Source organism: Eschrichtius robustus, chromosome 20 (genome assembly GCF_028021215.1).
Source record: "Eschrichtius robustus isolate mEscRob2 chromosome 20, mEscRob2.pri, whole genome shotgun sequence".
NCBI classification, from domain to species: Eukaryota; Metazoa; Chordata; class Mammalia; order Artiodactyla; family Eschrichtiidae; genus Eschrichtius; species Eschrichtius robustus.
Genome location: NC_090843.1, coordinates 65,425,057 through 65,452,401, shown reverse-complemented (window position 1 = coordinate 65,452,401; position 27,345 = coordinate 65,425,057). Strand labels below are relative to the sequence as shown.

The window sequence follows — 27,345 nt, the reverse complement described above, 5'->3', positions numbered from 1 at the left end:
GAGGGTCAAAGGAGGGCTTGTACAGGTGCCAGCTGAGCTGGGGCAGGAGGGGGCTTGGTGCTCCCAGGGGGGCCCCCGCGGCTTGTCCACGGGGGCCACAGGGTCTCTCAGAGGCCTCGAGCCCTGCGTGCCCGTCCCTGGGGCCAGAGACTCCAGGCTAGAACCCAGGGCCCTGCGCCCCACCCGCAGAGCCTTCCGCCCAACAACCGCCACCTCGTCCAGTTCTCAAGAACGCTGCGAGGCACCGGTTATTACTCCCATTTTACAGACGAGGACACTGAGGCACGGAGGGATTCACTCCCTTGCCTAATTACCTGTTTGGGTGGCCCCGCTCGCCCGTGACTCCGCAAGGTCGTCAAAGACAGCACCCCCGCCCTGGCCCAGCGCGTGGCCCGGCCTAAGGCAGCCTTGGGAGTGCTTGTCAACTCAGAGTGTGCCAAATGGCCTGGGACAAGCCACAGCCCCTCCTAGACCCTCACTTTCCCCATCTGCCAAATGGGGTGTCCGCCTGGCCCGCTCCTGTGGTCTGTCCAGCTCACATCTGCGGCTTGGGCACAAAGACACTAGTCCCGCCCGGAGGACAACGCCAGCCCACACGTATCCCGCGGAGGCCCCGGGCAAGGCCAGGGCCAAGACTACGGGAAAGACGGCGGGGAGGCTGGCATCGGGGGATGTCCCCACCCCATGTGGGTCAGGAGACCGCACCGGGCAGGAGGCGGGCAGCCTGAGGCTCGCTCCTCGTCACCGCAGGAACCAGCTCTGTCCATGTGAGCGCCCGGACCAAATGCCCGGTTCCCAGGGGCGGGGCGGCAGGCAGGTGTGTGTCCCAAACTCCAGGCCCGGCGTCACAGCACCAGCCCCCCAGCCCGGTTCCCAAGGGAAGGAGGGAGTCCAGTGGTCCCCGTGCGTGACTGACGTGAAAGCCCTCTCAAAGGTGCAGCCACAGAACCAGGAGGGGCCACACACCCACGACAACCCTCCTGGTTCTCACCGCACAGAGCTGCAGGGTTGGGGGGCTATGAGAGGGCGGCCGTGCCGGGAGGGGGCCGACAGCGCGGGGCCGGGTGGCGCCGGAGCAGAGGGGCCCAGGCAGGGACTGGCGTCGGCACTGAGCTCAACGTGCCTTGGACCCAAAGGCCTCCCTGTGTGTCTCTCGGGGGTGTGCTGGATGCGCAGGCCCCCAAAACGTGCCCCTCCAGCGGCGCCCACACCTCCCTTTCCCTCCCCCCCCCCACCAACAGCTCCGCGGCCTCTGCACCCTGCCTCCTGCGTGGGTCCCGAACCCCCGCCTCGCTCTGTGCAGCCGGGGCTGCTCTGTGGCCTCCTCGCGTCCTCCCACCGATCCTCCCGCTGACGGTTCCAGAATCCCCCAAATCTCCTTGGGATGGTGGACACCCCCCGCCCCTGCCGTGAGAGATGCAGACGCTGGCACAGGGAGGGGAGGGGACCGGCCCCAGGTGATGGCAGTGAGGTGACGGGACTCGTGGTGATGCCCCGCCATGAGCACCTCCATCACCCAGGGGCTTCCTGGGGGGCTCCAGCGCACGGGGCAGCAGCCCCCCACCTGTGGCTGCCGCCCCAGCAGACGCAGCCTGAAGCCCTGTAACACCTGCTGTGGGTGCTGGTGGAGGGGTCAGGGGCGCCGGAGTGGGTGCCCCCATCCTCCCCGGGGCCCAGGCAAGGACAGAGTTGGGGCTCCGGGCTCCAGGCTGGGGTCTGGCTTTGGGTGAGCTGCATCCTCTCTGGGTCTCGGTTTCCTCATCTGTGAAATGGGGAGGAAGGTGGACGTGATACCCAAGGCTGTCCCTGCCAAGGGAGCCCTGAGTCCGTGTGCCCCACCCGGGTGCCCCGTGCAGCCTGTCTGGGCCGGCTGGAGCACCTGGCTGTGTCTAGGGGTCTGGGAGAGGCCGTTCTGACCACCACGCCCCACCTCCCTCTGCACCACCAACCCGGGGCTCCCGCCTCGCCAGGCTGACGCTCAGCCTGAGGCTTCCGGCGCCCCTACAGCCGCTTTAGAGGCACCCCTCCCCCGTGACCACAGAATCCATCCTGGAGCAGAGGCATACATACTCACAGGACCAGTGGGTAGAGCAGGGCTGGGGGACGAGGCGCAGGGGTGAGGTGGCCAGGGGTCTGCACGCAGCTGGAAGACCACTGGCCACAGGCCCAGCATCTGCATCAGCATCTCGCCCCGGTGGCCCTGACCCCACAGGGGCTCTGACCCTACGGCCCCTCCCTACACCCCCCACACCCCGCCTCAGCCGCGCACACAGTCCTCCGGGCCGGGCGCCTTCCTCTCCTCCTCCACGCCAGTAACTCCTTCCCATCCTCCAAACCCTGACTCAAACGCTGCCACGAGCAAGTGCCGCGTCTGTGTTTCTGGAAAGACGGCAGCAACCCACCGAGTGGCATGCCGTCTGCCCAAGGCCCGGACCCTGAGACCCAGGTCGGCGTGGGCAGTTTCCCTCTGTACCTGTCCTGCCTGCCCCACCCTCCAAGGCCACGGAGCTGCCTGCAGGAGGCCCAGAGGGAGCCGGCCGGGGTCTCTCCCCTCACAGTGCTCCCCAGAGGAAGGGGAGAGAGACACACCCCACCCGCCCTGGAGCCCAGAGGTCACCGCAGACACAGTGCACAGCAGGCAAGTCCCTGGCACTCACTGGGCCACTTTCACCACCTGGAAAAGCAGGAAGTGGGTCCGCATCTCTGGGTCTGTCTGACCCTAAGGCTCAGATGGACACAGGACAGTGGCAGCATGGGCTCCACACTGTCCTCCCGGGAGCTGTGCTCAGCAGACAGCAGCGGTGGCTTTCCTGCCTCCTCACTGACCCACAGTGCCTTCGGGGTGGACAGGCCGGGGGTCATCACCTCAGCGTCTCCTGCTTCCCTCTGTGCCAGCTGGAGGGCAGTGACGCACAGGAACACATAGGGCATGCTGCACACTGTCCTAAGGTGGGGACAGTGCCTTCAAGACCTGGGATTCCACTTCCAGCCATGACGGAATAACGGAGCCTACACTTACCCGCCTGCCTTAGCAATAAACACCAGGCAGAAATCTATGAAGCCACGGCCAACAGGCAGCACAGCAAGTGCAATGACCCCTGGCAGAAGGGAGACGAGCGAGGGTCAGCTGTAGGACTGCCCCAGCCACCTCCAGGCCACGGCCGAGTCCAGTGGGCTCCCTGAGTTGAGGAGACGAGGTTTGCTCAGAGCCTGGCAGCCAGAACTTTCAGGACAGAGGAGAGAAAAGGGCTGCACAGAGCAAAGGCCAGAGACCTACAGGGAGCTGCCTCTTGAGGCTTCAGCTGGAGACCGAGCAGCACACGAACAGGAAGGAACCACCGAGGCTGGGACAGGCCCGCTGGAAAGGAGCAGCGGGAACAACGGCCGACGCTCACACAGGACCAGGAGTCGTTTACGTCCCCGCGGCCAGCGCGCAGGCCCCTCGAACACTCAGGGCACACAGGAGGATCCTCAGAAGGATACGACCTACACGGTGGGCAAACAGGCCCTGGACCAGGGGCCAGTGAGCTTCTTCTATAAAGGCCAGATAGCAAATGTCTCAGGCTTTGCAGGCCACATGTCTCTGACACACCCCTCAACTCTGAAAACAGCCACAGACAGCTAATAAACAAATGCATACATCTCCATTCCATTATTTACAAAAGCAGGCATAGACCAGATTTGGTCCATCCTTTGCCAACTCCTACCCTGAACCAAATACGCTTTGGTCCCACCTAATAAAGCTTAACAGCAAGCCTCAAAAGTGTTACATTGTTTCCAAGAACTGCATCCCAGAACAAAGCTCCAAAATGTTTAAAGGAAAAAACAAAACTCCCACAACATAAAATTTTCATCACGTCTGGTATCCAATCAAAAATTACCAGACACACAAAGAAACAGGAAATCAATGATCCACATGAGGAAAAAAGTCTACCAAAGTGGACCCAGAATGGATACAGATGTTAGAACTGGCAGACAAAGAAGGGTAAACAGTTATAACTGTATTCTATATGTTCAAAAAGTTACTTAGAGACATGGAAGATTTTTTAAAACAAACACCAAATTGAAACTCAAGAAGTGAAACAATTCAGCATTTAAGATGACAAATACATTGGATGGGATTAACAGCAGATTAGACACTATAGAAGAAAAGATTAGTGAACCTGAAGACCTATCAGTAGAAATGATCCAAAATGACACACAGAGAAAAAAAGACTGAACAACCAAGACCAGAGCATCAGTGAACTTGGGTCAACTTCACAGGTCTAGAGTATGTGTAACTGGAGTCTCAGAAGGTCCTGAGGCAGAGGGTGGGGGAGAGGGGACAGAAAAACATTTGAAAAAAATGGCCATAACATTTCCACATTTGATGGAAACTGTTCATCCCCAAGTCCAGGACATTCGATGAATTCCAAGCAGAGGAGACATGAAGAAAACAGACCACGGCACATCATGATCACATCACTTAAAATCAGTGACAAAGAGAAAATCTTAAAAGCAGCCAGAAGGGAAAAGATCATCGAATATTGAGGAACAAAGATAAGCAGACGTCTCAGAATCAACACAAGCCAGAGGACACCGGAGCAACTAAACGGAGAAACGATTAACCCAGAATTCCCTACCCAGTGAAAATAGCTTTCAAAACCAAAGACGAAAATAAGGACTTCCTCAGGGACACAAATGCTGAGAGAATTTACACAGGCCGACCTGCACTGGAGTTGTCACCACCCCTGCACAGACAGAGGGGCTGAGGCCCCAGGGGCTGCACCTGCCCCCAGGGTGCAGCGAGGCTCAGGCTGCCCCTCGCTCACTGGGGTGTGCAGCGGAGACAGGGAGAGCACCCCTCCTGCCCCCAGCCCCCTCCTCCAGCAGCAGGGCTGGGCAGACCTGGCTGCTGTGCCTCAGTTTCCCACACTGAGACATGGCCCCACTCCCCACCCCACCCTGGTGCTAGCAGGACCTCAAAGGCCTGGGGAGGAGGCCTCCTGGGAGCCCCAGCCCCCCGGGTAGACGGGGAGGGAGTCTGTGTTCGTGGTAACAATGCCGACCCAAGCCAGGACCAGCTTGCTGACGCTCGTACAGCTGTCCCTTTTCTGGTGGGGGGGGGGGGGCGTCACCGTCCCAGAGCCACACAATCCGCTGGTGGCAGAGGCCTCCTGTTCCTGGGCTCCTCTCTCGGAGCTGTGACTCCACCCACCACCTCCCAGAGCCCGTCCTGGGTCCTGAAACTAAGCCCTGGCCATCAGCACTGCCCGGAGAGTCAGTGCCCGGGGCTCTGCCCCACCTTACGGGCGGCGGGGTCCGTGGCAAAGCACCTCCCTTCTCCTCAGTCACGGGGGAGTTAGATTGGAAGAGCTGCAGTCCCACCCCTCTGACAGTCATCAGCTCTGGAACCTTCCCTCTGCACTAAGACAGAAGCCTCATTAAGGCCAATTAAAGGAGCCGCAGCGGGAAGGGGTCAAGAAGCACAAGCGGGTCCCACCCAGCCCAGTGGCGTTGGCCCTGCCCGGAGTCTCTGGCCTTACCCAGATACACGGCAGCCTCCTCACCACAGCTCAGGAATGCTGCAGAGACCAGAGGCCGCAGAGCATGGGGTCAGCTGACCAGGACTGTGCCCGGTGGATGAGACAAGAGAAGCCCCTCCCTCTTCCTGCCAGCCCCCAGGGGCCTCGGAGTCCTCCAAGCTCCCAGGTGCAGGATCCAGACCACCCCACGGCCTCAGAGGATGGCACAAGCCAAGGATTTTCAAACTGGAAAATCGCAGAATCACAAATTCGAAAATGTTTAAAAGCTCAGCTTCTCCAGGATCCAAGAGCAACAGACGCTGTGAGGAGCATCGTAAACCCCCAGGGACTGGCCTGGAGAGGACTTGCCCGAGGTCACAGAGCCAGCCCGGCAGGGTAGAGGCTCCTGGGTCGTTGGAGCCCCATGTGCTCTCTGCTGCGTTCCCCCGAGCCCCTGCTTGAACCCCTCCAGGATGGGGGGCTCACCACTTCTCCAGCCAGACTACTCCCAGGGAGAGGCTGTCAGGACGGGGCTATGGATGGGGGCAGAGGGAAGAGAACTGAATCCGTGCCAGACACCACGCTTTTCTTCCATGTAAACCCCACCGCAACTTTGGGGCAGGTGTTGGCATCACGTGGCACTGAGGAGGAAAGGACGGAGGGTCAGAGAGGTGGAGTGGCTAACTTGGGCAACGTGGCTGGGGCTCAGGCCGGGGTCCTGTGATACCAAAGACTGTCTTCCCACCAGCGCCCCACGTGACATTTAATCCGGGAAGGGCGTGAGCCTGGGGATCACCGGGACCTCACGAAGAAGGCTGGTGCGGCCCACCAGCTGGGCCTGCCTGGACGTGGGGCGTGGTCCCAATAGGGCGCGGTCCTGCCCCGCGCTGAGCATTCTCATGACTGTTATTGCCTTAATTAAGATAAGTGCCCAATCCCCATTTTACAAATGAAGAACGTGAGGCCCGAGGTCATGCGGCAAGGGGCCGGGTGAACCAGGGGCCTCTGAGAGGACTGCCCGCCTCTGCTGGTCCCGGGGGAGGACCCTCGGCTGCAGGGCAAGCCTGCCGGACCAAGGAGACCAGGAGCTCAGTCTAGACCTGCCACCCAAGACTCTGGTGTGACCTTCAGCAGGCCCTGGCCCACTTTGAACCTCGGTATCATCGGTGACACGAGTGTGACGACAGGCCCTGCCTCCCGGGGTCGTGGGAGGGAGGGCAGTGCCGGCCGGGGTGGGGCTAGTGCCCGGGCGCCCCAGGAGCCTGGCGTGCACCCAGCCCAGAGGTGCCAGCCCTCCTTGCTGGCAGAGCCGCTCCTGACTCCCCAGACTCAATTAAGATGCAAACACCGCTGGTAGGAAGCCTTGGGAGAGGACGGGAGCCGACCCCTGGGATTATGTTATCAGACGGTTCGCCACCTGGCAGGTGGGGCCCCGGGCTGGGAAGTGCTCCCCAGACCCGCTGCATGAGGCTGGGCCGGCGCTGCCCCTCTGGGCTCCAGTGTGTCCCTGGGAACAGCCCACTGGGCCGCCCCTGGGGCCTCTCACGGCGTCGAGGCTGTGCTGGTACCGCCTGCTTAGGGACAGGAAGAGCCCCCCTCCTGGTCCCAGGGGACTTGGCTCCTCATCACCCTGTGCTCACCAGGCCTTGGTGTGGTCAGACTTGTGCCCCTGCCAGAGCCCAGAGTCTAGGAGCCTCGTGAAAATGCTTTTACTGCCCTGAGTCAAGCTTGGGGGCCCGCAGCAAGGCTCCAGGGCTCCCAAGACGGGCAGGGCTCAGAAAGAACATCCAAGGCGCCGCTTCTCCAGAGAAACGGGGGCTCAGAGACCTCAGAGCTGGGCTCTGGGCCAGCTCCTCCAGTCATCGGCTCGGTGACAGGTTATTTGCCCTCTGTGAGCCCCTCTAAGCCTCAGTTTCCTCATCTGCACGGAAGGGACAGTACCTACACCATGGAGCTGGGAGGATCCAGGCAGATAAAGTGCCCGCTCAGCACCTGATGCACAGCTGGTATTTAATAAGTGCCTCATTAAGCTCTTTTATTCTCCTGGGGCCAAGCCGTGAGCCAGGACTGCAGTGCGGGAAGGCAAGGGCCTGACAGGAGAGACGTGGGGTCAGTCGGGCATTGTGGAACCTGCTTCCAGTCCCTTCCTGCTGTGTGGCCCTGGGCAAGAAACGTAATGCCCCTGGCCTGGCAGGCACGAGATCCGGGTTCTGGTCCAGCCTTCATCACTCCCTCTCCTTCGTGCTCCCCCCGTTTCCTCACGCGCACACGATCCACCCCTGCCCCTGGGGTCCCTGGTGAAGGGGTCCTGGGGGGGTTGCTTAGCATCTCCTGCGTGAACAACTTGCTAGAGCATCTACCCCCTTTTCTGGCCGAGGCAGGCCCTCCCCAGTCCCAGCCCAACCCAGTCCAGCCTCACCCCTGTCTTGCAGAGGCTGCAGCAGCCTAGGCGTGATGCTACAGGCCCGGCCTCTGGTATGCAGTTGGAACCCCACGGCAGGTTTTTCCCTGGATAAATCACTGGCTCCCGGGGGCTGGGGGAGGGGCAAGCAGATGACCTTCCATCTCTGGGGCCTGCTCAGGGCCACCCAGCCGGTGGAGTTGGACCCTGGACCCACTGGTCTTTGTCCCAGAGGAGTCCAGAAGGACAGGGCAGCAGGGTGTCAGAGCTGAAGGGATCCTTAAGAGCCTTCAATGCCTATACCCATTTTACAGATGGGATGACTGGGGCTTGTGCCAGGTCACACAGCCGTGGAGGCAGAGCAGGGACCTGACCCCAGCACCCCTGGCTCCTGGCACCGTGGCCCATTAGTTCCATTCTAATCTCCTGGGAAATGGGGGGACTCAGCGTTAGCCTTGACGGGAACCCAGCCGCTCCCGGCGGGACGGGCTGAATGTGTGCTGTGTCACTTCCCTGCCCCAGGGTCGGCCCGCTGTGCTGACGACAGGCCAGGCTGAGGAGGCAGTGGGCTGGGCCGCCCTGACTCAGCACCACCAGTCCCAGCCCAGGCGCCCTGGTGGGCAGGGGGCCAGCGTCTTGTCCAGGCAGCTGGACAGCGGGATCCCCATCCCAGGGGGTGCGAGGGGCCACTGTCCCTGCATTTGTACTGGGGGTGAGAGGGGGACACGGGGGTGAGGGGGAAGGAGGTGATTCACGGGGAGAGATAAGGTAGGGAGAGCTCCCGGCAGATGGGCGGGCAGCCCAGGCAAAGCACCCTGTCAGCATCCGTCAGCGTCACAGCCCGGCCCCTGCGAGCCTGGGAAGCAGCAGAGCAGGGGAGATGGGAGGGTTGCAGGTGGCTTGGATGAGCTGCCCCTCCCTGCCCTGCCTCTTAACTGCATCCTGCCAAGGCCAGGGCAGGACAGGCAGGGGACCTGTCTTAGAGTCTGAGGACAACACAGGTCTGGTCCCTTCCCCACCCCTCCACCCGAGAGCTAACTAGGTGACCTTGGCAGGGGTTAACTAGTGCGGCCTCAGTTACTACATCTTAAAAATGGAACAGATGACACTACACGAGATTATATAGTGCCTGGCACTCAATAAACAGCACCTACGGTTATCAGGGCAGCCCGCACACACACACACCCCACACTGGCCGTGGGCCCCAGGATGAACATGGCAGGGGAGATGCAGGCTGGAAGGCAGGGGACTGGCTCCCCTCGGTGCTGTCAGATGTGAACAAATCCCCGTCCTCCGCCCTTGGTGTCCCCGTCTGAGAGGAGGCACTTGGCCTCTGAGGCCCCTCCTGTTGGGCCTGTGGCTCCCTGCTGTCTGAGCGTGGGCAGGGGTGGCATCAGTGAGCCCCCTCTAGGAGAAATGAAAGCAGGGGGCAGTGCCCACCTGTCCCACCTGTTGGGGGCTGCAGGACAGCACCAACTGGGACCACACAGACCGGGGTTCAGGCCTGGGACGGACTTCCTCCTGGCTGTCACCTTACACAGGTGATGCCGATAATCCTGGGGGGCTCTCGTGGGGAGCATATTAGGTTACGGGGGGGCATGGGACTGCAGGGGGTGGCTGGGTCTCGGCTCCGGCCGTAGAGATGAGAGACGCAGGGAGGAGGCCCCGGTGCCCAGCCTGGCCCCAGGCTCCCCTCTCTGGCCCCATCACTGGGCCAGGCCGTCTGTCTTTCTGTCTGGGGGAGATTAGACTCTCCAGCGGTTCCCGTGCAGTCTGGGATCTGGGATCTGCCTCTGTCCTACTCCTGGTGGGGAGCAGGGCCATGGGGGGGTTGGGAGGAGCCCGAGCACAGCAGGTCAAGTCCCCACGCAGGGCCTCAATTTCCCCATTTTTAAAAAGGGAGAGGAGGCTGGATAATGGGATCCCACCAGGCCCCCCCCCCCGGGGGACTGGGTCCCGTGACCTCCAGCCAGGCGCCCACGTCAGCAGCACCCTCCTCCCCCACAGCAGGAGTGGTGTGGGTTATTCAGCCTGAAAACTGGGAAGGCCCCTCCCCCCCTTCCTCCACCTCTTCCTCACTCAGTCACCGGACTCCATCCTCACAGCTTTCATCCTCGCCACCTCCATTTTACAGAACAGAAACCCGAAGCCCCAGAGCTGCCTGGGACCAGGCCAAGAGCCAGGCCCCCCAACACAGGCTATCCGACCCGGCCAGCCCCCTCGGGGGACAGGGACTCCACCTTTCTGGAAACTTAAGCCATGGCCACCTTGTCAGCTCCTACCCACTTCTGTGCTCTGTGCCCAAGAGCTCCCCTGGCCCCTGTCTGTCCGCCAGGACGGTCCCCAAAGCCACCGTTCGGGTCTTGAGCGGACCCAGAAGAGTGAAAGGGTTAGACTCCGCTAGAAATACCTCGCCCCACAAGCCAAGGCCAGGACAGAACTGCTGAGCACTCACTGCTCTCTCCTGAGCCCAGACCTGGCTTCAGAATCCTCCTCAACACAGCTCACGAGGCAGGCCTTATCAGTCATCTCAGAATGTGCTTTGAAACCATGGAAGCGTGAAGAAGCACCGGCTCACCAGCCATGGCCTGGCTGTCTGCCAGTGGCGAGACCCCTTCTCAGAATGCGTGTCAGTGTGCCAGCCGAGTGGCTGCCCACGCCGGCACACTGCACAGCTCGGCAGGGGTCGCTCCAGGGGAGGTCCGGACGACGCCTGAGGCTCCTCCGGCCCAGGCAAACGACCCTCATCTGGACTCGCTCCGCTCCCACCCCGGGGACCGCACCATCACCATCCCTCACATCCCAGCCTGGAAAGGTTCTGCCATTGCAAAGCTCACCGAGAGGCTCAGGGAGGGTCACCCAGCGTGGCCAGGAAACAGGCACGCTTGAACTTGGATCTCCAAGCCAGCCTCAGACGGACTCAGGCTACCTCTCAGTCTCCATGCCCACCTCCCGCCCCAGCCTCTCTCCGCCACCCCACAAAAGCATCTCCAGAAAGCTCCCGGCATGCGGGCCTGTGTGCCTGGGAGCCTCCTGCTTCTCAGGTGTGAATCAGAGCCATCCCGAGGGGCAGTGAGAGAAAGCCACGTGATCCTCCCCGCCCCACCCCATCGCAGCACCTTCTTCTGGGGAACCTGCTCGCCAGGTCTGGGGAAGTCAGCAACACCCCCCAACAATGCACAAAGGCCCTTTGAGACGGGGCAGCCGCTGTCACCTGCCAGAGGACCCAGGGGCCCTACCCCTCTGCAAAGAAACCACGGAGCCCCGTGAAGGCAGGAGGGGAGGCAGCCAAGAGACCAGGCTGGGCTCCGAGTGAGAGTGTGTTCGGCGCAGGAGAGGCCGGGGCGGGTCAGGCCCGCAGGGCCGGGCCGCCTCCTCTCCGGGGACTCAACGCGGGCTCACCTTCTGGGCCTGGCTGATCATCTTGCGCACCACCTCCTTGATGTGGGCCTGCCCGTCGATGGGGGGCTGCATGTAGACGCTGGCCCGGGTCACACCCCGGTAGGCGATGGTGTCCGGCCAGCCCAGGTCCAGCTGCGGGATGGAGCGGTCAGACTTCTGGGGCCAGTACTCCAACGAGGGCAGCGGCTCGGCCTCGGTGCGGGCCCCCCCTTCCCCGCTGCCCTCCTCGCCGTCACCGGCCCCGCCGTCCTCGGGCCCCCGGGGCTGGCCGCTGGCCCGGGGGTCCTCGGAGCCGGGGTCATACACCTCGATGGTCTCCACGATGCGCCTGAGCTCCAGCTCCGAGAGGAAGTCGCGGATGTTCTCCCGCTTCAGCACCTCATAGAAGGCGTCGGGGCCGCGGGCCACGAGGGCCTCCAGCGCCAGCCGCTGCTCCTCGCTGTAGAAGAACTCGGGTTTGGCCTCGCTGGAGCGCCAGTTGACGTGGCTGTCGTCCAAGCACTGCACCTGGGAGAAGGCCATGGCGGGCGCCTCTGCCGCGGGCTGGACGCACGCTCAGCAGGTCGGGAGTCCGGTCGCCGCGCTGGCGCAGCGCGTTCTGGAGCCTCCCGCCGCCGCCGCCGCCGCCGCCGCAGATCCTCTGTCCCCGGGAGCCTGCGGGAGGGGCGGGCCGCAGGGTCGGGTCAGAGTGCAGGCGGGGCCGGGGAGGGGCGGCCGCGCGGAGGAGGGGCCGGCGAGGGGCGGGGGGTGTGGGCGGCACGCCTCGCGCCCCGGGTGCCGGTACCTGCAGGGGACGGGGGCCAGCATCCCAGAGGATTTCTGGAGCTGCCCGAGGTCCTGGGCGACCTCTGGGGGGAACTAGGCCAGGCAGGGGACTTCCCAGAAGGTTCCTAGAGGGGCAGGCTGGAGTCCGCTCTCCGACGACCTCTGGCCCTGCTCGGCGGCGCCCCGCATCCCGAGGGCTTCCGGGATGGGATGGGGTCTCGAAAGCCCCCGGCGCCGCGATCGGCAGCCCGAGGGGCCTGCGCGGAGGAGGCTCGGGGCAGCGCGCGGGCGGGCGGGCGGGCGGGTCGCCGGGGGGGCCCGGGGTCGGGGGCGCTGGTCAGGTCTCGCTTACCGGGCGGCGCGGGCGGAGCGGGTGCACAGGCAGCCTGTGACTCAGTGCCGCCTCGCCCACCCCGCTGCCGCCACCTGCGGTGACGTGCGACCGGGGGCGGAGCCGGAAACCGATTCACCCCTACCCGCGACGGACACAGACGTCGGGCGGTGTGTGTCTGTCTCCTCCGCTGCCACCAGCCCCAGGTAGCCGAATTCTGAACAGCTCAGGGACGGAAGTCCAAGAGCTCCTGGAACATTGCAGCCCAGAGAGGGGCAGTGTTCTTCCTGAGGACACACAGCAAGTGAACAGCCTTAGCACACCCCGTCCCCAGCCTGTTGGGAACCCTGGTCCCACCCGAACTGTGTGGTTTCCCAGGTGGGACGGAAGTCCATGCAGATGCTCAGCTGTCCAGTTGTGGAAGTAGGGTCGGGACCCGGCTGGGAGCCGCCAAGGCAGGGGTAGGGCAGGTCTGACCCGACCTCAGGAGCCTGCACAGAGCCTGGTGTGGATAGAGCAGGTACCCAGTTCTAGGTCCCAGCCCTGCTCCCTTCTGGGAGCCCCGCCCACTCAGGACCGGTCCTGCGTGATGAGCCCGGGGGCAGGGAGGGCCTCAGAGGGCGGCTGTGGGCTGGGGTCAGGCCCAGCCCTCTGCCCTGCGTCCTGGGGCTTGGGATCCCGGTTCTGGGGGCGTGTGGGGACCACATCCGAAAGCAGGCTGCCAGGGTCGGGACAGCAAAGCCCACGAAACCTGGCCTGACAACGGCCCGCATCCCGCTGCATGCCACGGGCAGTCAGCCAGGCACCTGGCCCAGCCCTGCCACCACCATCACCTCGCCCTCCCTGCATGGAGCTGCTTTGTGCTCAGCTGGGATTGGGGCCCCGAGGACACTGCTCTTGCTGCTGAGAGCCAGCTGTTGATGTCACTGGGCCTGGGCCCATGAACCCCCCTCCCCCAGGACCCTCACCACCATCCATCTGCCTGTCAGCGTCTTCCCTGGGTCTGCTGCCCCGAGCAGTGATGCGGTGTCCCAGCCCCAGCATGCCTGTGGCCCCCATCGCTGACCGCTCTAGTCCCGCACTCCACCCTGGCCCGGGGGCTTCACACTGTGTCTGAACATGGCGCCCCTTCAAGTGCCCCCAGCCCTTCCCAGGTACATGCACACACACCTGCATCCCCCCACCCCCGCCCCTGCACATGGTCAGAAGGGGGAGGAAGGCGGTCCCAGGGCCGAGCACTGCCCTGAGAGTCCTGAAGGCTGACTTACAGCCTCTGCCACTGGGGATCCAGACAAGACCTTCTCTGGCCTCAGCTTCTCCTTTTTTTCTTCCCCTGCACAGAGGCCCTGGGGCTCATGAAGGGAGTCCTGGCTCTCAGGGCTGAAGGGCCTCCAGCCCTCCAGCTACCTGCCCGTAATTATAGATTCACAGGAAGCTGTTAAAAAACAACAACAGAGAGCTTGCATGCACCCTTCACCCAGTTTCCCCCAATGGTGTCATCTTGCATAACCATAGTGCAGTAATACCACAGCCAGAAACCTCGTTCAGATTTCACCAGTTTACGTGTGCTCGTTTATGTGCGTGTGTGTGTAGATGTGTGCAACCTTATCACATGTGTACGTTTGTGTAACCACTATCACAATCAAGATCCAGAGCTGTCCCTCTACAGCCAAACCCACACCTCCCTCCCTAACCCTGGCTGCCACCGATCTGTTCTCTGGTGATTCATCCAGAGAATCACCAGAGATTGTGATCTCTGTGATTGTGTATGGCTGTGTTCCTTTCTGTTGCTGCCTGGTACTCCATGGTATTCTAGTCTCTGTTTCTATGAGTTTGGCATTTTTAGCTTCCACATATAAGGGATATCATACAGTATTTATCTTTCTCTGACTTATTTCACTTAGCATAACACCCTCGAGGTCCATCCACGTTGTTGCAGATGGCAGGATGTCTTTCCTTCTCATGGCTGAATAATATTTTCTTATATATATAAACGTCACAGTTTCTCTATCCATTTATCATAAGGACTGAAGGACACTTACATTGTTTCCATATCTTGGCTATAGTGAATAATGCTGCAGTGAACGGGAGTGCAGATGTCTCTTTGAGGTGGTGATTTCATTTCCTTAAAATATGTAACCTAGATGCGGGATTGCTGGATCATATGGTAGTTCTATTTATACTTTTTTAAGGAACTTCCATGCTGTTTCCATAGTAGCTGCACCCATTTACACTCCCACCAACAATGTACAAGTGATCCCTTTTCTTCACATCCTGGCCAACTCTTGTTGTCTCTTATCTTTTTGATAATAGCCATTCTTGCAGGTGTGATGATTTCCCTGATGATTAGCGATGTTGTACAAGTATTTTTCATGTACCTGTTGGCCATTTGTACGTCTCCTTTGGAAAAATGTCTGTTCAGTTCCTCTGCCCATCTTTAAATCAGACTTCTGGGGTCTGTTTGTGGGTTTTTGTTTTTGCTATTGAGTTGTATGAGTTCTTTACATATTCTGGATATTAACCTTTTATCAGATGCACAATTCGCAAATATTTTCTCCCATTCTGTATGTTGCCCTTTCGTTCTGTTGATTGTTTCGTTTGATGTGCAGTAGCTTTTTAGTTTGATGAAGTCCCACTTGTTTTTTACTTGTTTGTTTTTGGGGTTTTTTGTTTGTTTGTTTTTGGCTTTCTTTGCATTTGCTTTTAGTGTCAAATCCAAAAGAATCATTGCCAAGACTGATGTCAAGGAGCTACCACCTATGTTTTCTTCTAGGTGTTTCACAGTTCCTGGTCTTTTTTCAAATCTTTAAGCCATTTTGAGTTGATTTCTGCATGTGGTGTGAGATAGAGGTCCAGTTTCATTCTTTTGCCTGTGGCTGTCCAGTTTTCCCAACACCCATTTATTGCAGAGACTGTCCTTTCCCCATTGTATATTCTTGGCTCCTTTGTCGTAAATCAGTTGACCATATATGCGAGGGGTTTATTTCTGTTCTGTTCTATTGATCTGTGTGTCTGTTTTTGTGCCAATACCACACTATTTTGATTACTATAGCTTTGTGATTTGGTTTGAAATCAGGGAGTGTGATGCCTCCAGCTTTGTTTTTCTTTCTTAAGGTTCCGGATCTTTTATGGCTACTCAGGATCTTTTATGGCTCCATACAAATATTTTAGGATGGTTTTTGCTATCTCTGTGAAAAATATCATTGGTATTTTGATAGCGATTGCACGGAATCTGTAGATCACTTTGGACGTTTTAACAATATTAATTCTGCTAATCCATGAGCATGGAATATCTTTCCATTTTTTTGTGTCTTTTTCAATTTCTTTCAGTTTCTTACAGTTTTCAGTGTACAGACCTTTCACCTCCTTGGGTTAAATTTTCTCCTAGGTATTTTATTCTTTTTTGTGGTACTGTAAATGGGATTGTTTTCTTAATTCCTTTTCTGACAGTTCATTGTTAGTGTATACTGGTTTTGTGTATGGATCTCGTTTCCTGCGACTTTACTGAATTTGTTTCTGCAGCTTTTCTTTTCATCCTTCCCACAGGTGTTTTATACAGAGCAAAAGCTTTAGTTGTTTTTTTAAAAAATATGTATTTATTTATTTATATTTTGGCTGTGCTGGGTCTTAGTTGCGGCACACGGGATCTTTTAGTTGAAGCATGCAGACTTCTCAGTTGCGGTGTGTGAACTCTTAGTTGCGGCATGCGTGGAGGATTTAGGTCCCCGACCAGGGATCGAACCCGGGCCCCCTGCATTGGGGGTGTGGAGTCTTACCCACTGGACCACCAGGGAAGTACCAAAGCTTTAGTTTTGATGAGCTCTATTTTATCAAGTTCTCATTTAAGGGATTATGCTTTTGATGTTAAGTCTAAAAACTCTTCACCTTGCCCTAGGTTCTGAAGATATTCTCCTACTTTTTTCCTAGAAGTCTGATAGTTTTACATTTAAATCTGTGATCTATTTTGAGTTAATTTTTTTGTGTAAGGTATGAAATTTAGATTGAAGTTGATTTGTTGGCCTATGGATGTCCCCAGAAGGGTTTTACAGAGAAAGAAATAGCCCCAGAGAATAAATACCCAGGATCACATAGTAAGAGATTGGGAGAACTGGATTCAGAGCCAGGTCTGTGTTCTCCCTCCTGTGATATCAGCATCTGAACTGGCTCCCAGGGATAAGCCAGGCCTGCTTGGGAGTGGGGAGCACCTTGATTACCCCTCGGGGTGGTGTGTCCCATGACCAGCTTGGAAGAGGGTCATTTAGTCAGTCAACAAACACAGGCAGAACCTGCCACCCATTGGCTTGTGCTGTGCGCTGTTGGAATCCGGGCTCCTCCATGGGCCTCATGGTCACAGTCTATCGAGAGGCAGGAAGGACACAAGTCACAGAGTTATTGGTGCCGTGGAGGGTGTTTCCTCAAAGCCTGTAGAGCCCAGACATCCGCAACGAGCTGGGAGGAATCAGTATGAGCTCCCTGGCTTTGAGAAGGGTGTTCCAGGGAGAGGGAACAGCAGACACAGAGGCCCGGAGTCGAGGGTGAAATTTTGGCGGTGGTCGGGGTGGCCAAGGGGGCAGAGGCTGTAGTGCACAGTTAGGGTCCCACGATCCCTGCTGCAGGGGATGGAGGCCACAGGAGGCTGTGAGCAGGGAGGATAGTGGGCAGAGTCACGGTTTTAGGGGAGGTGGATTAGAGGGGGGAGGTGGTGCAGCTCCCCTGGTCCCCAAGCCCAGTGGCTGGACTTGGCATTGGCCGCAGGGAGGGAGGACGTGGGGGGCAAGGAGAGAGGCAGCCCTCAGGCTTCTGGCGTGGGCCCCAGCTGGATAGGGGTGCTGATGTCAAGGTGGAGCCCAGCGGGGAGCTCCCAGGCCCGTAGAATCCGGTACTCAGGCAAGGCCAGGCCCCTCGCCCAGTCCCCTGGTCCCCCTGGCCTGGGGCTGCTCACTCCTGAGTTGGCACAAATGGGAGACTTTGTTTAGGTGGCAGCACCTCTGCTGCTGTCACAAAGGAGAGGTGGTTCTTGCTTGCTGCTTAGGCAGGCAAGCCCGAGGTGCCCAGAGGCGGGGCCCCATCCTGGCAGCCTGGAATGGGCTGCAACAGGCTGAATAAACTCAGCCAGAATCTCCTGACTTGGGCTTTTTGAGCCATTATGTGGCCGTGACGCATCACCTGTCCCTCCCAGGAGGGCTGAGTCCTCCAGGTGCCAGAGCGAGTCAGTCCAAGCCCAGAACCTGTCACGAGGGACCTGTCACCTGCCCCCACCTGAACCCCAGTGGCCCCAGAGTCCCGCCGTGGGACCCCAGGCTCTGTCCCGGGTCTGACTACGTGTCCTGGGCAAGCTATGCCCTTTCTGCTCCTGAATTCTCTCGTATGCATAGCTGTGGGTGGGAGGTGGTAGGGTAGGGCAGCTGGATCAAACAGTGCCTGAACTCCTCCATAGCTCTTTGTGGGGTCCTTTCTCCCTTTCCTCCTCTCCTTCTGTGCCTTTCCCCTTCTTCCCAACCATTCACTTGTTTACTCATTTATTTATTCACACATGTTCACAGAGCATCTCCTCTGGGCCCAGCCCTGGACAGGGTGATACCTGGGAGAGGAGATGATTCAAAGCCAGTGTCCGCCCTTGGGGAGCTCTCAGTCTGGTGGAGGACGTAAAATATGCAAACAAACTATTGTGATTCAACCCTGGGCTTTAGGAGCCCTTGGGAGGAAGCTATTCTGCCTTAGGGGGTGGGGACGAGCTGTGGAAGGCGTGGGAGAGCAAGCCCTTTGCAGCAGGCCATGAAGCGGGAGGTGAATAAGGGTAGGGACAGAGCAGCAAGAGGAGGAGACCGCGTCTGTAAAGGCACAGAGGCGTCAGCATGCTGGGCGTGTGTGAAAAAATACAAGCAGGTCAGGGTGGCCAGCGCGCGGTGCTGGGATGACGGGACCTGGGACCAGTTGTCCAGGGCCTCGAATGTCATGGAAAGGACTTTCTTCCAGGAAGCCGTGGTCTCTGAGGGTGGAGGTGGGGAGGGGGTTCCTGAGGAGTAAGTGATGTGAGCAAAGCGGTGACTTTGGAAGGATGGAGAGGATGGAAGGGAGGCCGTGAGGAGCTGGTGCCCACCTTGTGGCAGGAGGGAGGACAGTGGGACACACTGAGCCGGAGGTGCCAGGGGTGGGGGCCTGGTGCTCAGGGACGCGGGTCATGGGGTAGGGGGTGTTGCTGCTGCAGCCCCTCTGGCCCCGGGGAGGGGGCCTGAGACCCTCCACGGTGGGTTGGGCATCTAAGGAGGGGCGTTAGCCCAGGAGTGCCCGGTCCGCGCAGGGGCTCCAAGTCACGGGAACATCAATGCCCAGGCGTGGAAACGTTACCCCCCAAACTGGCCCCTGTGCCCGAGCGGCTGAGCGATGGCTGCTGTTTCTGAACTTTCCCCATAATCGCATCTCTGCGTTTGCTTGCTCTGCGCATTCCTCTGCGGGCCCTGCTGAGAATCCAGTGGGGCAGGGGTCAAAGGTGTTTAAAGAGTGTTTCCCAGAGGAACAAGAGCACGTGGGGTCGACCCTAGGTCTGCTACCTCCGCCCGCTCCGGGAGCCAGGCCCCCCGCCCTCAGGCCCTGAACAGGGTCCGGCTCCAGCGGCTGGCGGGGAGTCTGGGATTTCGGATTCAGGCCCGGTCTGGGCCACCCACTCATTCCTCGTTCACTCAGAGGGCGAGCGGTGGGCGCTGCCCCCGCCGCGGGGGAGGGTCTGCAGCAGAACCACCTCCAGGGGAGGTGAAGCGATGAAAACGAGTGATGAGGGGGGAGAGGTCGTGGGGGAGGGGGGCTATTTCAGATGGAGGCGATGACTTCTGAGCCGCCCCTGGGAAGGCCTGGGAGAGCAGCACACAGCGCGAAGGCTCGGGTGGGAGGAGGCTGGGGTGCGGGGAGAGGGGCAGGGAAGGAGACCGGCCCCAGGAGCTGGGAGTCTGGAGGGTCTTGTGCAGAGCTCTGGGCTCCCTTCTTGTTTGAGGGGTCAGCCCGGGTGGGGGGCCTCCACCTGCCTCTCTGGGGAGGAGGGCTGGGGGCAGGAGGTGGGCAGAGGGAGACCAGCGCCCAGAGGGGCTTGGACGGTGGACGGACTGCTCACCTGGGCGGGGCCGCCCTGCAGGGGAGCCAGCTTGGTGTGGGACAGGGAGCGGGGGTCATGGGATGGGCAGCCGGCAGGAGGAGAGGGTGTCAAGGGCCAGAGTAGTCTCTGAGGCCGGCCCCCGCCTCGTCACCCAGGCTGGGAAACTGAGGCCCAGGGCTGAGCAGCAGCTGGTGGCAGATGGTGACAGAGCAGGTGCGGCCCGGCTCCTGTCCTCAGCCCGGGGCTTGTCCACCCCAGGGAGGGCGGGCGGGGGACACTAGGCATCCCTCTCGCGCAGATGACGTGGGCTGTGTGGTGCCGTCCGAGTGCCTGCGGGCCTGCGGGACCGAGATTGGCTGCTCCAACATCGCCTACCCCAAGCTGGTCATGGAGCTGATGCCCACAGGTGAGGCTCCAGCTGGGTCCGGGGAGGAGCCCTGGGGCGGTGGAGCCCACTCTGGATCCAGCGTGACTCTGTGTGACATCCAGGTGGGATGAGCAGAACATGAGGAAAGTAATAATAATAGAAAACACACAGGGCACCCGCCGTGCGCCAGGCACCGTGCCCGGGGCGTCACGTGGGGCTAACTCACGTCCTCTTCTCAGGAACCCTGGGTGCTGTGATCCTCATTCCCACTTTAATTTTTTTTTTTTTTTTTTTTGTCACGCTGCACGGCATGCGGTGTCTTAGCTCCCCAGCCAGGGATCAGACCCGTGCCTCCTGCAGTGGAAGCGTGGAGTTTTAACCACTGGACCAGCAGGGAAGTCCCTCATCATCCCCACTTTAGAGATGGGGACACTGAGACCCAGGGTGCCCTGGCCAAGGTCACGTGGCAAGTGAGCTGCAAAGCTGGGTTCTGAACTCGGGCGGTCTGCCCCCAGGGCTCATCCTCTTAGCCGGTGCTGGCCTGTCCCTCCAGAAAGGCTGCCACTGTCTCCTCTTGCAGGCCTGCTGGGTGTTAGGCCCTATCACAAACTGCTTCTTTTGTAAGGTTATGAGGCAGAGTTCTTAGCTGCGGTTTACAGATGGGGAAACTGAGGCACAGAGAGAGGAAAGTGACTTGTCCCGGGTTTGTAGCTTGTGGCTGAGACACAAACCCGAATCTCTCTGGCCCCAAACCCACTGCTGACTCTGCTGGGGACCCAGGAGCCCCAGGCCCACCTCGAGCCTGCCGACCCCTGAGACCCTGCGGGCCAGAGAACATGGGGCAGATTTTGGCCCTTTCCACTTTCCCTGCCAGTCTGATACGGGGTGGTGAGTTCCCAGTCACAGGAGGTGTGCAAGCCGAACACATGGCAAGGGGTGTGGTCCCACCTAAGCAAAAAGAAGATCCGGCTTTCCTCTGCAGCCTGGTTTCACCTCCGGATTCTCAGTGTCCCCCTCACCACCCCCCCACGCCCCCGTGGGAGCGTCCTGGCCCCACCCTGCTCCTCCCTCCCTCCCTCCGGACCCAACCTGGGCTCTGCCACTTGCTGGCTGAGATATTTGGGGCAAGTCCCTTCCCTGCTCGCAGTTTCAGTGTCCTCGTTTGTAAATTGGGGATAATGACACTCACCCACCCCTCAGCATGGTTGCTGGGATTAAAACGCAGCCGCACAGGGAAACTGACCGGCACAGGGCTTGGCCGCACTGTGGCTTCCCACCCCGGGGCCTCACCTGTCCCTTCTGTTCTGGGGGCTGGCTGACACCCAGCTGTTGTTGGGCCATAACTCTTCTCCAGGCCTTGAGCTCCCTGTGTGAGAAATGGGAGGAGAATAAGCCCCAAGTTAATCCACCTCCCTGAGCAAGGGAAGGAGGTTGGAGAAATGTCTGGGGGAAAACCATGATTTAACTCACTTTCCTCTGGGCCCCATCTCAGTCAGCCTAAGTGAACAGAGAGGGCTATGGGATGCCTGGAAGTCACACAGCAGGTCAGACGCAGAACCAGGGCCAGGCAAGCAATGGCACCTGCAAGGCTGAGCTCTCAGGGGAGGTGGCTTATCCTGGGGTGGGGGAAGCGGGTGTGGAGGACAGACAGGGAATCTGCAGAGGTGGAGGAGGTGCTTAGACACTTGAAGAAAAAGCACAGGAAGCCTTGGAGACAGACTCGAACTGAAGCCCAGAGAGGGGAGGCGACCAGCCTGAAGCCACACATCACTGAGTCCTCTGCACACGCAGCCCCTCTCAAGCCCACGACCCTCAGCAGGCTTTTCACAGCAGGGCCTTGCCCACCTCGATGGGGGCCCCTTATTCGTTTTCAGCCCATGACCAGGGTGGCTTTTCTCTCCTCTTTGGGCAACCACATCTCCTCTCTCACACGGCCAACAGGACAGGGTGGCCACGCACAGGAAGTAGCAGGAAACCCCAGGCCCTGGGCCCCTGGGCCCTGCCCAGGGCGGGGCCTCCAGGCTGAGGGTCCCGTCCAGGCTGTCCTCACTCCCCCACCCCATCCCTAAGTTCTGCCTCTGGCCTGCTGTGCATCCCTGGGCAACTCTCTTCCCCTCTCTGAGTTTCCACCTCCTCACCGTCAAATGAAGTCTGGGTGTGAAAGTGCTCTGTCAACGGGAAGCTCTGGAGAAGTGAGAAGCTGAGAACAGATCCCCGTTGCCAGCAGCCCGCAGGCTCGGGCAGCAGACGCGGGAGCCCTGCTGTTGTCCCCAGCCTCCCATGTCGGGGTCTCTCTCCCACCACCTCCAACCCCCCCACCTCCTCCCTCCTGGGCCTCTACTTGCAGGGACTTGGAGGGGCCTCAGACGGTGGGGCCTGGGCAGGAGGGCTCCCGGGGGCGGGGGCGCGGCCCGGGCAGGGTCACAGCAGGCCCTGTCCCCCCAGGCCTGCGGGGGCTGATGATCGCTGTGATGATGGCCGCTCTCATGTCATCGCTGACATCCATCTTCAACAGCAGCAGCACGCTGTTCACCATGGACATCTGGAAGTGGCTGCGGCCCGGCGCCGGGGAGCGGGAGCTGCTGCTGGTGGGACGGTATGGGGGAGGCGCTGGGAGGAGGGCTTCCCCAGCCCCATCACCAGCCCATGAGGCCCCAGCAGAGCTGGGCTTTGAGGGATGAGTAGAAGTTTGCCAACTGGAGAAAGGACGACACCAGGAAGGAGAGGAGAGAAGAGACCAGAACATTCTACCCCTCCCACCTTCCACTTCGCTCTCCTGGCCACCCCTTCACGGCCACAACCCCCATCTTGGATGCATCTCTTACCCCAAGCGGAATCTCTGAGGGAATCTGCCAGGGAGAGCCCCCTTCCCTAACCACGCAGAGATCTGCCTTCCCCAGGTCTGAGCCCCTAGCCCCCCTGACGGTTCCCAGCTGCCCCAGAGAGGGCCAGAGCCAGCACTCAGGTGTGGCCACACCCACACCATAGCTGTCCCTCTGGCCCCTGTGCCCCTGGCCCCACTGAGCTTCTGCCCACTTCCTCCAAGCCCCACATGTCCCCTCCTTATTACCTTGATGACTCACCTGATCTTTCTAGACTCTGCTCAAGTGCCCCTCCTCCAGGCAGCCCTCCCTGATACCTCCGACCAAGGAATGAGCCCCCTCCCCTCAAAGCCTCCCACAGGAACTATAGCCTCGCTCCCATAGCACATGTAGGCCTTGTCGGTCCCACTGGTGTCCCGATGCCCCTCCCCGGGGGGGAGGGGGGGCTGTGCCTGGCACAGCCCTCCATCCCCAAGCTTGGCCGAGTACCCGGGAGTCCTTTAGGGGTGAAACTCAGTGATGGATGAAGAGGAGTCGATGCCCTCTCAGGGGTCCCACTCTGCCTGTCTCCCTCCAAGCCATGCAGCCCCCACTGTGCCGGTCGAGGGGGACCCGGCCCTCTGGTGCTGGGCTTGGCCAGCAGTGCCCCCTCCAGCCGGGAGCCTGTGGCGCCCATCCTCAGGGTGGGGTCTCCTGGAGCTCCGGGCAGTCATCCCAGTGATGCAAAACAGCCGGACTCTGTCGGGACATGCCAGCTGGCAGGTGTGAGCTCTTGTGCAGCTCAGACCTCCTCCTCCAGAACAGGGAGCCTCTCCCTCCGCTCACAGACGGCTTCTGTGTCAGCACCTGGACCACCTCTCCCAGCCCCTGTTTGACCGGCTCCTCCCTGAGCCCCTCCAGCTCCGGCTTCCCGGGAACTGGGACCCGGACGTCCTCCTGCCGCCCAGGGTGTGCCTCGGCGCCCCTAGCCTGGACACTGGTAGCCTCAGTCCCCCCTTGGTGGCTCCACGTCCCCTGCCTGCTACTTCCCAGCCTCCCGCTCCCACCTGAAGCCAGAGTCCTGAGCCGGTCTCCCCTCTATGCCAGCTCACCCCTCACATGGCACCCTTGACCCTCCTTCTCACCCATCCACCCAGGCAAGCCCGCCCCGGGCCCTGCCAGCCTGCCTGTGGGCACCTGGCTGTGTGATGTGGGCCGGGCTGCTCACCCTCTCTGGGCCCCAGTTATCTCAGCTGCCAGGTCGGTGGAGTGGAAAGGGCCCAGTGCTGGGTGTGCGGCCAGGGCTTAGCCCTACCACCCCTCCGTCTTGAAGCACCAGGACATCCCCCAACACCTCCAGCCTGCTTCCTGCCTAACAGCACTGTTCAAGCTGTGTTTCCAGCCGTGTGGGGTCTGGATTTTTGGAGCCTCAGTCCAAGGAGAGATGGGACTCCCAGAGCGCAGGGCAGCAGAGGGCACCCTGAGCCCGGGATGAGGCCATCATGGGGATGCTGGGGACCCCCCCACCCAGGTCTCCTCAGGTTGGGGGGGCCAGAGGAGCTATCATAAGCCTGGGGGCGTGACCACCTCATGCCTGGGGCCCCGATCTTTGCCAGCCCCCAGCCCCACTCCCCGGTCCTCCCCTGAAGCCCCTTCTGTCCACCTTTCTCTGTTATTCAGTCGACTACTGCTGGCCCTCCCTGGGACCCTGCATCAAACTGGGCAACATAGGGGACCCAGAGAGGTCTCAGAGCCCCCCCAGCCCTGAGGGGCTCCCCTGCAACCATGGCTGCAGCCCAGGGGCAATGGAGGGGGCCAGTCATCCTGACGGCAGAGTGGTGGTTGGGGGGCAGGGTGTCAGGAAGACTTCCTGGAGGAGGAGGGTCTTGAGCTGGGCCTTGGTGGACAAAAGGGTTTTGCTGGGGGAGGAGTTGAGAGAGGCATTCCAGGCAGAAGGAACAGCCTCTGGGTTTGGGGTCCCTCTGACAGCCTGCTGGTGGCTGAGTCATCAGACCAAACCCAAGAGGGCAGTCAGAGGGCCAGGGCCCCTCTCCAGGCCGGGCTGGAGGGGACCAGCCCTGCAAGAGATGCTGAGTTTGGTGTTGGACACGGGGCCTGTTGGAGGAGGGCGGGGTGGAGCCTGCCTGTGCCTTTGAAGAGGGCAGCGCTGGCCGCCTGCCAGGCGGAGGGTTAATTAGCCCTAATCAAGGGGCCGCCTCCTTCCTCCACCCTCTCCCTCAGGCCTGGAAGGGAAGGACAGGAGGCAGGCGGGCCCGCCCCAGCTGCACACATGGCCTCTGTCACTCCTATTGTGCTGTCTGGGGTTCCAGGGGCTCTCACGCATCACCCACCTCTGGGGGTGAGGGGCGTCCAGCTGACCCAGGACACAGCCGAGGGAGGAGCATACGGACACCTCGCCCCAGCTCTGTCCCCTTAGCCAGGTTCCACACCCCTTCAAAGCTGCAGGGTCCCCTCCTCCTGGAAGCCTTCCTGGATGGATGCTTCCTCTGGGCTCCTTCAGCACAGCCCTGAGCGCAGGATAACAGGCTCATGTTTTCTTTGCTCAACTCTGGGTGCTGGGCAGGGACCAGGCCTGCTCGTCACCACGTCTGGGTCCCTAACCCAGCGCCCTGCTCTCCGGTGGGCTCCTCATGCATGCCTTGTGGAGGAACGAGTGAAGGGTGTCCCTGCTGCGGGGGAGGGGGGCACGCCCAGTGGGGGGCAGGCAGGAGCTGAGAGGAGGATTCCACGCAGGGTGGGGCAGGGAAGGGGCTTCACAGCTGAGACCGCTGGGCTCCAAACCTTGCACTCGGGCTGGAGGTCGTCCAGTAGTGGATGTGAGTCCACAGCCAAGGGCTGTAGGGGGTGGGGGGGGGGGGTGCCAGCCAGAGGCCACGGCTCCTTCAAAGGCCCACCAGGGTTAGAGGAACGCAGGGAGGTCAGTCTGGCCTGAATGTGAGGGCAGGGGGTCATTCGTGCCGTCAAGGATGTGTATTGAGCACCTGCTGTGTGCCGGGAGATGCAGCAGTGATCTAACAGCGTGAGGCTGCCGCCGCCGCGAGTGGGAGACAGACGGCAAGCACAGAGAGGGTGGGACGGTGCCTTCAAGGTGGGCAGGCGAAGCGGGGGGCGCGGGGGCCACTGTGAGACCCCAGGGATGAGCGGGAGAACACAGGCTGAGTCAGGGGCGGTTCCTGCCAGCGGCAGGGAGCCATGGAAGGGTCCGGAGAGGGCAAGATCGGCCCCGTCCCTGGAGGAGTGGACAGGGGCCAGGGAGGAGGCCGGAGCTGGAGCCGCAGGGGACAGATGGAGAGCAAGCCTCCGGGGCCAGGGGGAGGCGAGGGAGGGCTGAGGCGAGGCCTCGAGGGACGGCCCGCCTGCTGCCACCCGCAGGCTGGTCATCGCGGTGCTCGTCGGCGTGAGTGTGGCCTGGATCCCGGTCCTGCAGGGCTCCAACGGTGGGCAGCTCTTCATCTACATGCAGTCGGTGACCAGCTCCCTGGCCCCCCCGGTGACCGCGGTCTTCGTCTTGGGCATCTTCTGGCGGCGGGCCAACGAGCAGGTGGGGATGGGGAGAGCTGGGGCGGGGCTGGGCGCACGTCTCCCCCCGCCGCCCGTGTGCCTGGGTGCGGGGGAGCCCTGGCCTTCCTCCCAAGGCCCCAGCTGCCCTGCCTTCTCCCCCCAGGGGGCCTTCTGGGGCCTGATGGCGGGGCTGGCGGTGGGTGCCACCAGGCTGGTGCTGGAGTTCCTGCACCCGGCCCCGCCCTGCGGCCGCCCCGAGCAGCGGCCTGCCGTCCTCCGCGGCGTCCACTACCTGCACTTCGCCGTGGCTCTCTTCGTGCTCAGCGGGGCTGTGGTGGTGGCTGGGAGCCTGCTGACGCCACCCCCCCAGGGCGTCCAGGTGAGCCTGTCCTGACCCCTGACCCTCTCTGACTCAGGAATTTTCTAGCTCTTGACCCGTAACCCCATCTGGCCCTGGTTCCGGGCCCTTTTTGAACTTGGCTGCCCTCTTTGCATCACGGACCCCTGATCCCGTCTGGGCCCACCCCCGTCCCGCCACCCTAACCCTCACCCTTCCCTGCAGATCGAGAACCTTACCTGGTGGACCCTGGCTCAGGACCTGCCCTCGGGAGCCAAGACAGGTGTGTGTGTGACCCTAAGGCGCTCCCTCTCACTCCCACCCATGGCGGGGCTGGAGGCAAGGGCCCCGGCTGGGACCCTGTGGCCCTCATCTGTCCCCTCCTCCCGCCCCCTCCAGGTGACCACCGAGCATCCCAGAAACATGCCTTCTGGGCCCGTGTCTGTGGCTTCAACGCCATCCTCCTCATGTGCGTCAACATCTTCTTCTATGCCTACTTCGCCTGACACTGTCCCCAGACGCCCCCCTTCCCCACCAAGGATACGGAGGCCCAGAGGAGGGTGCGCCCCTCGTGGGCACAGGGCAGGTCAGTGCCCAGGGGCTGGCTGAGCCAGCAAAGCAGGAGCTCTGAAAAATTAGGGAGGAAATGGGAAAAAAGAATGTGTGATACTTCAAAAATAGTAGTCGTAATTGGAAAGAAAATGAGATTTCTGATGAACATCCTTCTACTCTTCTACTGTTTTTATTTTGAGTTCACGGGCCCAGGTCGTGAGCAGCGAATCTGCCAGAGCTCAGGGCTCCAAGGGTCTCGGGCCAGCGCTGGGCAGA

The 27,345-nt window shown here is 60.8% G+C and overlaps 2 protein-coding genes across 2 annotated transcripts in view; one reads left to right on the top strand and one right to left on the bottom strand.

Moving 5' to 3' along the window:
* FAM83G (family with sequence similarity 83 member G) overlaps window positions 1-11,829 on the bottom strand; it is a 28,869-nt gene extending 17,040 nt beyond the window's left edge. Inside the window, exon 1 of the mRNA XM_068530251.1 lies at window positions 11,308-11,829. Within this exon, the coding sequence (XP_068386352.1) occupies window positions 11,308-11,829 (522 nt within the window). The remainder of the gene's footprint in view (window positions 1-11,307) is intronic.
* The window catches only part of SLC5A10 (solute carrier family 5 member 10), a 55,050-nt gene extending 27,815 nt beyond the window's left edge, over window positions 1-27,235 (top strand). The window contains exons 10-15 of the mRNA XM_068530252.1: window positions 19,789-19,896; window positions 22,303-22,453; window positions 26,052-26,220; window positions 26,344-26,559; window positions 26,743-26,800; window positions 26,917-27,235. Of these exons, the coding sequence (XP_068386353.1) occupies window positions 19,789-19,896; window positions 22,303-22,453; window positions 26,052-26,220; window positions 26,344-26,559; window positions 26,743-26,800; window positions 26,917-27,023 (809 nt within the window). The 3' untranslated portion in view covers window positions 27,024-27,235. The remainder of the gene's footprint in view (window positions 1-19,788; window positions 19,897-22,302; window positions 22,454-26,051; window positions 26,221-26,343; window positions 26,560-26,742; window positions 26,801-26,916) is intronic.
* The last annotated feature ends 110 nt before the right edge of the window (window positions 27,236-27,345 follow it).